The sequence below is a fragment of the Pararge aegeria genome, chromosome 20 (genome assembly GCF_905163445.1).
Source record: "Pararge aegeria chromosome 20, ilParAegt1.1, whole genome shotgun sequence".
Taxonomy (NCBI): domain Eukaryota; kingdom Metazoa; phylum Arthropoda; class Insecta; order Lepidoptera; family Nymphalidae; genus Pararge; species Pararge aegeria.
Genome location: NC_053199.1, coordinates 14,754,022 through 14,770,107, shown reverse-complemented (window position 1 = coordinate 14,770,107; position 16,086 = coordinate 14,754,022). Strand labels below are relative to the sequence as shown.

The following is a 16,086-nucleotide window of genomic DNA, read 5'->3' as shown; positions in this document are numbered from 1 at the left end:
TGTGGTTTCTACCCAAAGCAAATCTGTAGTATAATAGCATGGTGGATATACAAAAAACAAAGGCTACATAAAAATAAAGGAGACGGTCCAAATAATGTATGGATGGTTCTAGGGTCTAATGAGGAACGTAAATGAAAATATTCAAAGCATTGCTTCTTTTAGTTTTGGTATTTTATCAATCTCCACTCCTTTCAGCCATGTAAGTAACTCATGGTCGTCAGCGTCGATTATTACCAAAAACAGAGATCGCCATCGCTCCGTACTCCATTGCCTTGTCTGAAATCGGAATCGATTTTAATGATTTATTTCAACATGCTGTTCCACTTTGGTGTAGACTAGTCTTAAATTAATATCTTTTGACTAAACCAAGAATGGACCGTCTCCTTGATACTAAAATTAGTTAGATAAATAAAATAAAACACTTACCGCACCACGCCCCGTTTCGCCACTCACCCATAATAGTAGGTATATATAATATGTTTGCAAAGCCTGATTTTTAAAAATAAGACTTAGTGCTATTGATACTGAGTAGTTTCTGATAGAACTTTATTTCTATAAGAAAATCCTAGTCGTAATACCTAACTCGACTTCAAAATTTAGTGTCGTAAATGGGATTTAGATTATTCACTTTGTCATACTCACCATTCCTGCCTCTTAAGATTACTTACCATTTGTGCGTAGTGACAAAACGATTTTCAATTTTAAAGTTATAAGCACAGTGTTGTTTGCCATAAAATGGCAAACCAAAATGAAAAAATGTCTAAATAAACCTACCCACAACAGGTATGTTTGCTGTTAATGGAGCTACTTTAATAATAAAGTGACATCAACGTGAATACACCTACATTAAATTGACTAATGTATGACGATTTATTTGGCAATGATGTATTTAAAAATTATTAAAAGGAATTTATTAAACCTGATGCAGTGTTGGATATATCGGAAACGTTACAGAAGGAGGGCTCTGGCGACACCATGCCGGGGCAGTAGATCATTGGCACCTGAGATATAGTTACTTTTAATATTTGGAGGTAGATAAATCTATGCATTCTTATTATGATCGATGATTTTAAGAGCATCTTCGAATAAAGCTGGAAAATTATAGCACAGCTGTCGCGCCCTAGTGCCACCAATGGAGCGCTTCTCCATGTATCTAATTTCAACTTGCCCACTATCGACTAGTTTGAATATAAAATTGATCTTAAATATTTGTTAGCTACCCTCAAATGACATCTCCAAAGATTATTTTCTATGAAATAATGAAAATTTCGTCACCAACTCCAAATAATGAATCGCGACAACTATCGCCATCTAGCGTTGTATTTTGTATTTTAACATAGAGATCACAAACTTCCTTTACTTTTTATCTGGAGAGCATAAAAGTTTTACACTGAAGAACTGTCTAATTCTTATTGGAAATATTATATTGAAACCTGTGCGTGCACTTGGCCGTAGCCTACTATTACGCCACTGCTATGCGTGTAAAGAGTATAGACATATGAAACTGCTTCAGACAGGGGCCTCTAATAATAAACGTGAAATATCCACGGATTAGTAAGGCCATGATTTATGACGGCTTCAACTGACGGCACCTTTGAATTGTACAAACCAAAAAAATCAGCTTAAAGCAATTGAATGATTAGTTGGAGTAAGAAAAGGCATTCATTGTCTGACTATTCAGATGTTATTCCAGGATACCAAACCCAAGGCCCAGAGGGTATTTAAAAGGAAATGAACCTGTGCCGAAGTTCCGATCGCCTCGCTCATTGGGGGCATAGCCGCAAACTTGGGGCTGACCGAAGCGCCGATTATAACTCCATCGCCCTCTGTTGGTCATGACTCCGGTTATTTGGTTTATTGACAAGTGGTTAGTTGACATATTGCAGCAGAATTTATTATATTTTTTATATTATTAATTTTATGAATCAATAACTCAGCTTAGTTTTTAATATAATTATCACTGTCTCAGGTTCGGGATATTTACACTATCGAATTTGTGAATATAAAATGTTCATTGAAAAATCGATTTGAAAAGAAATACAATGAAGAACAAACGTAAAACTGTTCTCGTGGTAAACGAAACTGCCTACTTCACAATCGTCGATAAATTGTATGCAAAAGACTATAAAGTCAGATTTCCAATACAAGAATAACTATCCAAACATCAGATATATGAATTGAGTTTAATGGAAGATTGTGTAGAGGCATAAAATTGCCGGGATATAACCTTGTAGGTAAGTTTTACGGATAGTCTTCAGTAAATAAATTCGACTTATGAATTAGCGCAGATAAGTAAAAAGCAGGGAAATAACAAAACTTGTTTTGAAACTATGAAACCTCTGGTTTACTTGATCGAACTTTTGCAACTGGTACAACTGGATTATTGCGTCATTTATTATAATGATCTTATTATTTCTATCAAAACATTTAAAGCAATAGTCAACAACCATCTGAAAATTTGATTAATTTATTAATCGATTAATCTTTCCGACATTCGACTACAATTTTATGATTAGTTTCTATTCTAGGGAATCTAAACAGTAGTTGATTTAGAAATGAGCTTCTATTTAATTTGATTTATTTTTGGCAATTCCAATTAGCTATTGTCAGAAATATAATAAATCATACATAAAATATACATAAGATAAAATATTAAGGGATTAGTTAATATGAAAGATACATTACCAGCTGGTGGTGGTTAGCGCATACGTGTGTGAGAGGAAAGTTTAGTGTAAATCGGTCGGTTCTAGAGAAACCTATCTGCGAGAATGAAAAAAAGAGTTATTTTATCTTGTTAAAAAAATAGTTATAATAAACAAAGTTCATAATATGACTTGTTTTATAAGAACAAAAATTATTTTAGTTGTCATATTATATTGGATAGAAGCAGGCGTTACTTTGCGGAAATCCATAATATATTATGAAAATTAAGCTTAATTTGCTATAGTCCGGGAACAGCAGCAGCAGAATATATAGTGTAATTTATGATTTCTTCAATACGTATACTCCACACCAAACAGACCCTCGGCAATGTACCCTGTGCGCACGTTTCGCTTAATTAATTTTCATAATCATCATCAGATGATGATCAGTGAGTTATATGGCCATTTGAAAGAGCGTTTATTATTTTTGACAGACATGTCCCTAACTCTCCTTTCGATGCCGCATTTGTGGAAACCCACCCAAAGGTAGAGAACGTGGATTTATCTCGAGAGTTAGCAAAGATGAATATGATCGTTTATCTTCTCTGGTTTTAAGTAGCCGTAAGCCGTTTTGAGAAAAACACCTACATTATTGAATATCCCACCAGTTTTTCAAGAACCGCCGATTATAGTTATAATAATGAATATAATTAATGGAAACAGACCGTTTGTACGTTCGATTTATTTGCTCTTTGGATTAGTAGTGTAAGACTATTATGGGACCCGCCGCTAGAACCGATATAAAAACAAAAATTATGATAATATCTCCTATTTAGGGATAACTACTCTATGGGGTGGTAGGGAGGCGAACATTAAAAATGCCAGATTTATTTTGAAATTTTTGATTTCTTTTAATTATCTACGTTTTATAATGTTCTTAAAAGTAGATATATATTTCATCATAAGATATCTCAAATATTTGCAGTTGTAATATTAATATTTTTTTTAATTAATCAACCAGTAGTATTACTTAAACCATTATGATAGAAAGAAGCTTAATAATAGGAAACTACGACAAACTGTTTATTTTTCCATTACATTACAAACTACATACTTATATTACCAGTTAAAACTAACTCTAATATATACCCAAAATACCTAATATGAATAATGCATAATTTCTACTTCGAAAAACCTTAAGTGTTATTTTATTTCTGTGATAGCACTTCGAATAATTACATCGAATACTTTTACCGCATACAAGCTTCTCGTCTTAATATTTTAGTGCTTCGGTTAAAATTAATAATTAAAACCGTAATTAACTAATTATCATTAGGTTATCGTAAAAAAAAAAATAAGAAACAACAAGGACGCACGCGTACGCAAGTCTATCATAATTTTCCTTTTTATATAATAGTTACGGGCGAGCGGGCGCGGGCGCGGCCGCGTGCGCGGCGCCAGACGCGGACGTCGCGGCGCCGCGCCACGGCCCGCGCCCGTTCGCGCCCTCCGCTTAGGGCTAACATTTACATTACAACAAATCTAGATAATAGTCTTACAGTAACATGCTTATGTGGCTCGGTCGCGGTCGCCGCTTCCAATTAATTACATTTTATACGAAATTAATACAGTATAAATACAGCGCCCGTAGCGGGGCCGCGTAAAGTAAAACTTATATATTGTCGTAAGTAATTAATTACTTTAAATATTGTACATCAGTCGATAAGTTCACCTAATATTTTTGTAATCTAATCGAGCGATAATTATGTACTTTATCCACTATAATGAAAAAAATATAGTTAAAAAATAATCAACATCAATTTTTTTTTAATTAAAACAGAAATAAATAACAACTTGCCCTAAGTTTTATAATAATTAATGTTATAATTAACTGTAAAGCCCGTGCAATTTATTTTACGATAAAATGTGTTCAATAATTACATTTATATTATATAATAATCTAGTATAAATACGAGGATTTTTATATTAATAATACCTGCATTGTTTTTAAAATAACTTTAGAACCGTCTATAGTAAAGATCGACTGCTGGCCGCCGATGCCTTGACTAAATGCAATTTTAAACGAGTAGAAAATGAACTTAAAACGATTTCTGCTAATCTAAAGTTAACACTAGGGGTCTTGTATAATATAATTAGTCAATTACGATCATAAGTTTATATATGCGAGCGCGGCGGCATTACACAGACCGCGCGCGCGATATTATAATATTATACCAAAATACACTTTTACACAAACATGGTACTACTTGAATAAACATACACATATAAAAAAGAACTCGTACACTATAATAAAGTAATACAAACAAGGGTCGAAATGTTAACTACAAAACAGTACTACAGTTAAGCCATGATTAAAATATTATTCCATAAACATTAAATATTATTAAGATACAGTATATATCTTATGTCGATATTACTCAGTGTAATATTGAAATGCAATCGATGCACGTGGCTCGCGGGTGTTCGCGAGCCGAGCGCCGAGCGCCCGGAGTTAGAGTGGCCGAAGCCGGGGCGAGTAGCCGCGCCTCGCGCGGTCACGCATTTGACAGACGAGCCTCTAACGAGTCTTACCATATTGTATTTTGCTAACTATTTTTAATTAATAAATTCATCCAATATTTTATGCTTCTCCTATATAATAATAATTAAAAACCCATATAAATAGTCTCAATTGATTTCTCACAATAATTTGCACTAAGTTTATGTTGAGTAAATCTAAAATTTCTAATACATATTATACCTTTATTTAAATAAATTATACTCTTTATGTTACTTAGAAGATTGCCACGATGGTTAATTACAAACTAACTTCTTACAAATTGTTCCGAAGGTTTGTGAATTCGGGAGCCGGGCCCGCTAAAACACCTTAGTGCTAATTTAATATCACTGAAAATAACATAATATAAATCATCTCTATATTCACTTAACTTTTTGTAAGGCATCGTTTCCTAATATTAAACAGACGTGAATACCGTCCCTTGATCGGTGGTTGTACATTAAGCCTACTAAGTAAATGATAACCGAAGTATGGAAACGAGAGGTCGCCGGCGACGGAGGGCGACAGAAGTATACCGAGGGCGAGTGTTAGTGATGACGATACAAATGCCACGTCGTATTTACAGCGACAGTGCTTAGGAATGAATCGAGACAAATTAAACCTAACTTACATAGGAACGTTTGGGTTAAGAGTAAAGGAGCGGTAAGAAACGGGCACAACTACACGTAACCTAGTTAGTGGGCAAATAGGCACCAACGTCATTTAGTCATTATTATTAATAATAATATTTTTAATATATTGTTTTAAGGTACGAGTTTCAACTTCCTACATAATGATGTGTTTCAGTCGTGTGTAATAATAATATAGAGCTATAAGAAATGTACCAATACGCGCGTTAACTATGAACATCACAATGTAAGGCGTTTTTCCTCTATGTTTTAGCATTAAATTTGGTACTCCGCACCTTTCGCCGGACCGCGCCGCTTATAATCGCTTACGTCTCACATTACTCATAGATAAATTATACTTTACTTACGGTGCGATCTTAAATAACCCTATACTATACGATCAAATTATGCATTCAATGTAATCGTCAACAATTTCTCTATTAAAACATTAATAACAAACGCGTGCGCGCTCGGGCGCGGTCGCGTGTCCCGCACGACTGTCGCGGCACGACTGTCGCGGCACGACTGTCGCGCTGGCAGAGGGCCGGCCGCGCGCCGCCAACTCCGCGATTACATTACTTAGCTTATCACTAAAATTTTAATCAGTCGATCGGTCAAATGATTGAGCGATATAGTACAGTAAAGGACTAACATTAAATTTAATCTAAAAATTGTTACTTTAAATAATAACTCACTTTGTGAGGGAGCGGGCGAGCGCGGGCCCTCCGCCGTTACCTCTATACAGCTTTTAAAAATATTTGGCGATCACATAAATTAAAATCTTTAAAACTATGTGACGAGAGAATTGATTAAAATTATGCTTTACACACAAGTAAGTATATATATGTACAAGGGTCCGCGCGAACGGTGCGGGGCGTCTATATCCTAAATGCTTGAGCTTCAATACTTAACAAATACAACACTATAGTTTGCTCGTTTATAACAATTTGGCAGGTAAAAATCATTAAAGTATAAAACTCCATATTATAAACTTAAAATTGCGATAAAAAACTAAAATCCATTATAAGAAAATAATTATAATTACGAATAATATTTATACAGATTTGCTCCCCTTTTTTAACGACGGGAAATTAAAATTATTAAAATCACGTTCAGTCATACTTTGTTTTGTTTAAATATTAACACAATTATTTCATTACATGCCTACCATTTTTCCTAAGTCTAGTGGATGGTAAAAATAACCAAAATTCTAATATTAAACATACATATCGATATATACCGAATATTTATACAAGTCATTAGCTTAAGTTATGTTGTTTAGGTCACTTTCCCTAAATTGGCCTTGTTTAACATTTTGTCTGTCAAATGCGTCGCGGAAGCCGCGGCGAGTCGCGCATACACTTCGTAACATCACCACTACAGTGAGATCCCGTCATTCCCAGTGATACATTACGTGGTGCCATTAAAAGAAATCATTTTACTAACGCGAAAATCAAATTACGAAGTTAATTAAAACCTTTAAAAGGAGCCCACATCCAAGATAAGAATAATAAAAAGATAAAGAAACTTTTGTGTGCAGAGACGTACACGCAAACCTCCGCGTGTCTCAGAGTCGAGAGAGTCGCGAACTCGGGGAACGAAACTACCCAACACTTCTGCTTCCTTCTACTTTATTATTTCCGAACGATCATTGCCATTTGTATAAAATTTAGTTATGTATTAATTACAATTAGTTTGTTTTTTTATTACGACTAAAATTAACGTACGCGTGTGGGTTTGTATTAATGTAGTTTGGTTGGCGATATATTAGTTATAATAACGTCTTACATTTCATACGTTGTACACGCTCTTAAAGTTAATAATAAACCGTTACTTTTATATTTATATATTGCATTGTTATAAAATTTAACTTCTCATATTTTCATTCGAGCTCTGAACTAACAGACAATACGATATCTCAACTACTTTTAGTATAATATAAATGTCAAAAGGTGCTAAAGCCAGTCATCATCGGAGGTATCCAAAGACGAATATCTCGTGTCATTATAAAATCTAAGATCGTGTGTCCAGTCGGTCCGTAATCAGATACTAGGTTCATAGTGTGGAATCAATGTGTTACCCGCGCCTTATAATCCACGCACGCTTTAACCGAATACTATAAATAAAACTCGATATTAAAAACCTCGGCAACAGTGTCGGAGGCTTTCCACACGACGACTTGAACACGCGCCGTATGCAACGCGTCAGTCGCAACTAAGACAGGCTGCGAACGCGAAACAACCGCCTATTTACCAAGGCAAACTACTCGGGTTGTTTGCAACGCCGTCGACGCAAGTTTAACGAGTGATAAGTCGCCATGTGCAAAGCTCAAGGGTTAAGTATAATTTCTAGGGGAGTGAGAGTTGTTATTGAGATCGCGTGGTGCGCGCCGGTGTGGGCGGTGTCGGTGTGGGCGCTGTGGGCGCTGTGGTCGCCGTGGGCGGTGTGGGCGGTGTGGGCGCTGTGGGCGGTGTGGGCGCTGTGGGCGGTGTGGGCGCTGTGGGCGGTTTGGGCGCCGGGCCGGCGGCGCGCTCTAGGCGGCGGGCCACTCCTTGTTAAACTCGTTGGCGGTGAAGTGTTTGGGCGCGTGGTGCGGGTGCGGGTGCACACCTGGCGGCTGCGCGGCTCCTGAGTGGTACTCCCCGCCGGCGCCGTACCGAGACCCGCCGCCGCCGTACGACGAGCCCTACACCACGCCATCCGCACGTTAGCCCTTGCCCCACGCGACCGACGCTGCCCCGTACCCCGTCTAGTATCCCAACCCTATCGCTGCCGTACCGTTGATACCCTCAACTGTACCCATAGTAAGAGTTTGCAAACCTCGATAAACTCGGTTTTGTGAATGTTGATATTATAACGTTAGAATTACACGGACCTAATATGCGCCTTGTTAAGTCTTACATCACTACCAATTATAATAACGTTAACAAAAACATGAAGAACTCCTACTAAGGATACAGCTAGCGAGTACCTATCAACTAGGATAACAAGCTTGACTGTTAATTTTAAGTTAAAAGTGACACTGGAATTTGTTGGCTTTTGTATAGAGTAGTCACATCGTGAAGTATAGCCGTAGCGTATATTTATAAATAAACATTGGCAGTATAATGAACAATGTCACGATTAGGAGTTTGACATGTAAACGGGACAGAACGTAACTCCAGTGCCACGTTTTGTTACTTAGATATTTACATTCAAGGCCACGGAACTTACTACACTTAACCTATGTCAAATAATATCCAAGAGACTGCGCGTTCGCGGTAATTTAAAGGCCAATATTATTTATTGATACAAAATTTTATTACTATTTTTTAAACTATTAAAGGTTAGCAAACCCACTCGAATGATGTTCTAACTCTAATATTTTTACGAAAGCCCCATTTTTATGTTTGACAAAACAACAATAAATATACTTCGCTGCCGAGATACTAGACGAAGTATTCAAGGCAGGTAGGTCTGTCGAACGTATCGTTCGATTGAAGATCGTTAGTATACTATTATAATTATTATGGGACCGTTAGCGCAGAGGGGCCTATTCAAGTTATCCAAAACGCTAAGTGGCCTTGGAGTCATGAAATGTACGAATATAAGTAAGCAATGTCACTACTTTGAAATAAAAGATTACGATAAATTTTAAAATAAAAAACAATATACCAGCATAATGTAGATTACATTGGGTTGAATTAGGCCACTTGCGTTGACAATCTATGTGTGTGGACGATTTATCGTGTAATCAACCGGGCTTTGGAACATCTCTAATGCGGTATTTGTATAAGAAAGACTTATATGTCAAATAACTAACTGGTCAATTCGGTTGATTAAACGGTAACTCCTCGTGACAGTGCACTGGACGCAACCCGTCGAAGCCTGCACTGTCAAGTCACCAAATAGTTTCGGTCTCGCCGATTACGATTAATGAATAAGTATAAAAATAGAAATTTGACCAAACTAAAACGAGGCTTCGGCGAAGAGGCGCCCTATGCCATCTCATGGAGACACTAAATGTGGCTATTTAATTAATGTTTTTAAGATTAAGACTGTGTGTAGAGGTAAATAGTTTGAAGGCCACATCGAATGACGTTCATGGACGTTCAGGCACAGATTTGCGTATATGCTCTTTGGGGTTACATTTAACAGAATAGTTCGAATTTCATCTCTGAACACTTAAAGTACAGCTCTTAATCTTATTTTATCATTAAAATTATCTATTAATGAACCTGTAACAATATGAGAAAATCCAAATTTTACTAATTTGTACTTTAAATGCCAATTTACAAGTGTTGAGATGAAACAAAGCGATATTTAATCATCTCGCACGTCTACAAAAATGCAATATGAACATTAAATGGAACTAAAGGTAAGCTTAAACTCTAGTGCGGTGCGATGCCTTTAAGGTGAGCCCGCGTAATCGTCGCAAGACCGAACCGTCCATAGTGAGAAATCCCCAGTTTCGCGACATACCCTCATCTGAACCCACCCTTAGCTCTAATTGTCTTTCTGGATGAGCCACTCTGGTGGGCCCTGATCGACCAGCTGGAAAAGAAGAATTACAGACATAAAGTCCCACTCGCCAATGCTCCACCTGGATCAGACATATGTAAGTAGCGCAGAGCGTGAAGATGGACCGGCCAAAGCGTGAACCCCCACAGGGCGATGAGAGGAGCGGATGGAGGCGGGGAGCGGAGGGGCGGGGCTGGTGATGAGAGACCTTCAGCGAAACTTCTATACAACGTTAATCTCCTCGATTCGTCACTATGGATAGAGTCGGCCGGTTGCGGCGGCCGCTGCGCCTCCGAGTCAAAAAGACATCGCACGTCTCGCGCCGAGGGAGCATGCACTGCGCGGCGACCCGCGAGCAAGCGGTAGCGAGGGTCACAGCAAACGGATGCGGGGAGGCGAACTAAAATGGGCTCTATGGTATATGTTCATGCTGCAAGTGTCTGCCTCAGTCTCAGGTTTGTTTGCATTCAAATACGGGCAATGTTTTCGCTGAATTTCGCTCGTTCACCGCAGTGACATGTCTCGATCGCATTCACTCATGAATCGCAAACAAACTCGCGGCAAGTACAACCAAATTGAACTTAGATACGTACGGCGAGAGGGCATTCATTCGTCAGACCATTCGTACGTTCGGTCTCATGTGCGAAACTAGTTTGAGTTTCGGGAGCATAAACCCAGTCATGCAATCACCGGCACATACCGAAATACCATGTCAAAAAAAATATGGAGAGGTGGATGCAGGAGAAAATCAAGAAAGCAGGAATTCGGAGTACGGTTGAAAGGAGCAAGCCCCGAGGGTTAGCAAATAATAGTGAACATTACAGTTCTGTACATCAACTTGGCTGTACTTTTGTATTGTTAGATGTTTAATAAGGCTTAGTTGAAATATGAAGTAAATGACACATCTTCGAGCATTTCATTTAATATATAAGTTAAATTTAAACTATTTGAGATGTGGCAGAGATAAAATGAGTTTTTTGCAATTTTTAACACCGAGAAGAGCCTTTATTCATGGATCGAACGAAGCTAATTCTTAATGACTGACGTTGAAAGTTAACCATCACGGACATTTTGCTGTAAATCTGTAACTTTATGGGCTATTAATAATTCCCGGTCAAAAATTGAATAAAGGATTTTAAAAAATGAATAAAGGATTTTAAAAAATGTATAAAGGATTTTAAAAACTAATAGAGGATTTATCATCATAAATTAATAGAGGATTATTGATTTATGATCAATAAATAGACAAAATTTTCACTATTGTAGAATGCAGCAAACATGATGATTTACTTCAATCTTTTTGAGACTCAGTATTCATATGGAAAAAAAAAATACAAAGGGAGATATTTTTCAAACTAAAAAAAATGCAAGCAAATAATGGTTTCTACCGCAAATAGCATAAGCGAGCCAAGATAACCTTAACCTAACTAGTAAAATATGTTAAGCAGTTTTAAATTCAAGCATGATACCAAATTTATTTTCAAACTGTAAATTAATGTCTGTAACAATATTTGTAGAATTATGCATTTAAAAAAAAATTAAACCAGTTAGTTTTGATTTTAGATACAAATATTTAATTTTCCGCATTGAAAATACAGTTCAAAAATCACCTGATTTATAAGTGTGATACCTAGGTCTGCAAAGACTTTTATAAATGAATACATTTTGTAAAACAATATAAAACGTTTAGCTGACGAGATTCGTTAAGTGGATAAACTCCTGGTACTCTTGCTAAGACATAGATTTTTTTTTCTATCTGACTATATAACTGCTGTCCTTCCTTTCATTCAGGTTATTACAGCGTTGAGTGAGAGAGCTTAAAAGATACGGCATATTTGCTCTATTGAGCGTGAACCTAAAAAGACAATCTTGTCTTGTTATTTCTCATCATTTCTTGAGTAAGTTTTGCCCCTCTTGCTCTTAACAGCGTATCCAAAAGGTGTGACAAGTTTTAACAGCTCTGCCGGGAATATCTGGGCTCTAGCCCAGATATTCCCTGAGGCTTCCTAAGGACCTATGATCTATCATAGGTCCTTAGGAAGCCTCATGTGAGACTGAATCTTTGGCGATGAATTGGTTGGCGATTCCCATGCCAAATCAATTTGGGATGGGAATCGCAACTAAGGACTGGTAATCGCTTATGAACCGTCAAATCAAAAAGGTGGTAAGAAGTTCACGTTAATCTATAGGAAGATAGAATTGGACGTATACAAACGTAAACACTTCGGTTTCCTAAGGATGAAATCACATTGTAATTTAATTTGTGATGTCATTCGGTCGCTATTAAGAACCATTGGTGTCACGCTTCAAGTACCTACTTTAGTCAATTTTCGACAAAATTCTCTAGCGCAGGGGTAATATGTCGTCGAAAGTTACTGCTTTACGTTTTTTATTTGAAATAAAACAACTCCAAAATGCAAAATAGTATTTAGTTAGAGCAAGATTATGTTCTGCTAAAATAAAACTGTATTGGAACCAAACAATTCTCAAATCTGCGAAATCAATATCCCGGGGCCGTTCCCCAGTTAAAGCTAAGTCTTAAGTCACACCGCACTGCAAAAAGCTGGTTGGTGCGATATTTTTTAAATTGCTTAAACATCGAATAGAACTAAAATAAGTTCAGTGAACTCAAGAGGAGTTTGCTACACACGTTACTAGCTATTCGCATAGCTCTGCTCGTGAAGGAGACAGTGATTGGTTTCATGTGCCAAACGTTATTTTTTGTTTAGTTCCATTAAATATTTTCATAGAAAATGTATTCATTTAGTGACGCCATAACCCAAGGTAAATGCAGCAAAGCAAACAAAACTACCTAAAACCATTAATGGTTTAAATACTCTATATTCTAACACAGTATACTATAAAAGCTCATGCAAGGCAGTCATAGTTTGGATATGCCCAGGTCCTGTATTGAAGAAATTTAATCACCTACTATTTATTTTGCTGTTAACTGTTTTATATGATTGTATTAAGACAATCAGTTTGTTTCGATTAAGTTTTCTACTTCTTTTCTAAAACTAGATCTACAGTACCTGTTTAAAAATTATATTTAATAGTATGAAGAGTTATCAATACAGGAACCGGGCATATATGTTACAATATGGATAAAGTCATTTTGTTTGATACATTAATATTAGAGAAATAAAAACAAAATGACTCCATAGACCATCTCAAGTAATTTCAAAGTGTTTCTTTTGTTTGTAAAGGAATAGTTCATTTGCTTTTGCAAGCATTGAAAGCTAGAAAGAACCATAAATTATCCTTGTATAATGGTAAACCTTGGTTTAAGAAAATAAAAACTTTTGGTTACAACAAATTAATAAAAAATTGTTTAAATGAGTACTGCTTATTAAAATAAAATAAAAAATCATTAGCAAGATTAATAGGAAAATATATTATTAAAAAAATCGCATGGTGCAGGATACTCTGCTTCAAGTCTTGATGAAATGAAACAAATTTATAAATTGTATCCTAAACCAGGCATTTTGAAATAATTTGTTAAATTGACATGAACAATGACGCAACTGGAAGATAATTTTCAAAAGGTCTTGTATTAGCGAATGAAAAGAATTTTTAGATAAAAATTTAAACGTTTAAGATTACCCTTCTTTTTTTTTTTTTTTTTATCAAAAATAAATTTAAAAAAACGAAACATTCCACAATGTCTGAATATACTATTTTCCAAGCACATATAGATATTAAACTTTGTTAAAAGTTATTCGTGGCATTGTTTTCTTAAGGGATTAAACATTAACAAAAGTCCCTAGGCAAGGCTGCTCTAAAACCCTATCTCCTAGAGATCATAGTAGACAGGGTTTTAGAGGCCCACTCGCTACTCCTGTGCGGACTTCCAGTATTATCACAAGTTAGTGATAATAAATTGGGGCCGATGGCTTTACAGGCTGGACAATCTAATTTTCTGAATGCGGGTAAGTATGGAGTATCTAACTATTTAACACCCAGATTTTGAATCGAGAGCTCATTTAAACACTATAATACTTCCAGTTGCGGCACTATCTACGTTCATGTTGTGTGTGTCACGTGACGTCACGTGTGCGCGTGTATCGGTACCTGGTCCTGCTGGTACGCGGGCGGGTACTGCTGGTAGGTTGAGTAGTCCGCTGATGAGCTCTTCGAGAGAGCGGCTGACGACAGCGCCCCGGCCAGTGCCGGCTGAGCTCCGCCCGCGGCGCCTCCGCCCCCGCGCCCGTACATTTCTCCTCCCTCCGACAGCGGCACGTACGAGCCTGTGTGACGTAAGTTTCATTTTACCCAAAACGTATACTAATATATCCTGATTCGCCAATGGACGTGTAACTTATGCTACACCGAAACTGCGATGATTTTCCTTTGGAAACAACCAATCAATACAAAAAAATATTTTAGAAAATACATCTGTAAAATTAAATTCCTTAAAATTTATTTTTTTATTTTAAGAATATATATTTATATATATTTATTTATTTGTAATTTTTCGTTTAAGTCTACGTATCAAAAAAACAATCACTGAAAACACGGATTTATAATGTCATCTATGAGCTATAAGCAAATAAATGACAATTCATTAAACCCAATAAACGCAATAGAAATATCCTTCAAAGGTACACTGATCGCAAAACAAGAAATACAATCTGAACTGGCGAATAAAATCAAACCTCTGAGTTAATTGGGCGTAGTCTGTTTGTGCGCAACACGTTAATTTGCAACTTCAGATTGGACTACTTATTTTGCGAGTACCAATTAATATAGCGCGCGAGTGACTCCGGCTTTTAGAAATATCAAGACCGCACCCCGCATGCCTTTCCTAACGCCTAATGAAAATACGCCCTAATCGACGGGGAGGGGGGGTTCACTAGGCTACACCGCTGCCGCGCACTCACCGGAGCCAGTCGAGTTGGAGTTCTGCGGCATGCTCCAGTTAGTCCAACTGCCGCCCGCAGACGCGCCCGCCGGGGCTGAGCTGTAGTTAGCTGTTGACCACACAATACATACCGTTAGTATGTACTACTACTGACTCTACCCGACTACTCTATGGCAGGGTTAGTTTTTGTTTTATTCGTTAAGTTAGTGCTTTAGTGCGGTCTTTAATAATCGTATACGTACGTTGCCGCTAATCTGGTAGAGGTATGGCAGTTTATTGAGCCAATACCCCCAAAGCGGTTTCCAATTGAGTTCATCAAATAAATCGCTCGGCGGTAGAGCTTTGCTACCTGACAACTCTCTATTACATGTACACGCTAAGTCAGTGTTGACTGCAGTCTCACTTGATCATATGGCTCCTAATCGATTTCTAAGAGGTCGTTAGCTAAATCGTTTGGCGGTACGGCATAACAAGTTGGGTGGTACTGCCACCACAATAGTTGTTTATAATTCTTTATCTTGTTCTTTGGCAAGAACTTTCTGCGCCTGTATTCTGTACTAAGACGTTTACGTTGGATTAAACGAGGTGTTGTTTAAGCGATTCGCGTGTCATAAGATTAGGACTAAACCAACGCAGTGGACATAACGAAAGCTAAAGCGCGAACGAATTGAGTTTTTTTTAATTATCGAATGGAGAGCGGCAGCGATGACAAAGATCTATATGTGGACCTCTTGAAGGACCTGTTTTGGTGAACCACCCCTCCTCGCTTATAATACGCGCACACAATAGACACACAGGGTGTGCCTTCACTGAAACTAAAGGTAGCTCTTGCTTTTCTGGTATGCAACTTTACAATATTAAACGCGATGATAATTTTTTCAGAGCAATTTTGCTTTT

The 16,086-nt window shown here is 37.2% G+C and overlaps 1 protein-coding gene across 5 annotated transcripts in view; it reads right to left on the bottom strand.

The window, feature by feature from the left end:
* LOC120632834 (heterogeneous nuclear ribonucleoprotein 27C) overlaps positions 1-16,086 on the bottom strand; it is a 38,553-nt gene that overhangs the window by 5,834 nt on the left and 16,633 nt on the right. The window contains exons 7-9 of one of the 5 annotated variants that reach the window (XM_039902860.1): positions 15,209-15,298; positions 14,400-14,575; positions 8,439-8,514 (exon numbers count right to left, since the gene is read on the bottom strand). In XM_039902860.1, coding sequence (XP_039758794.1) covers positions 8,439-8,514; positions 14,400-14,575; positions 15,209-15,298 — 342 coding nt within the window. Of the gene's footprint in view, positions 1-8,438; positions 8,515-9,106; positions 10,362-14,399; positions 14,576-15,208; positions 15,299-16,086 lie in introns of those variants that run through there. The other 4 variants (XM_039902863.1, XM_039902864.1, XM_039902861.1 and 1 more) reach the window with 4 other exon arrangements.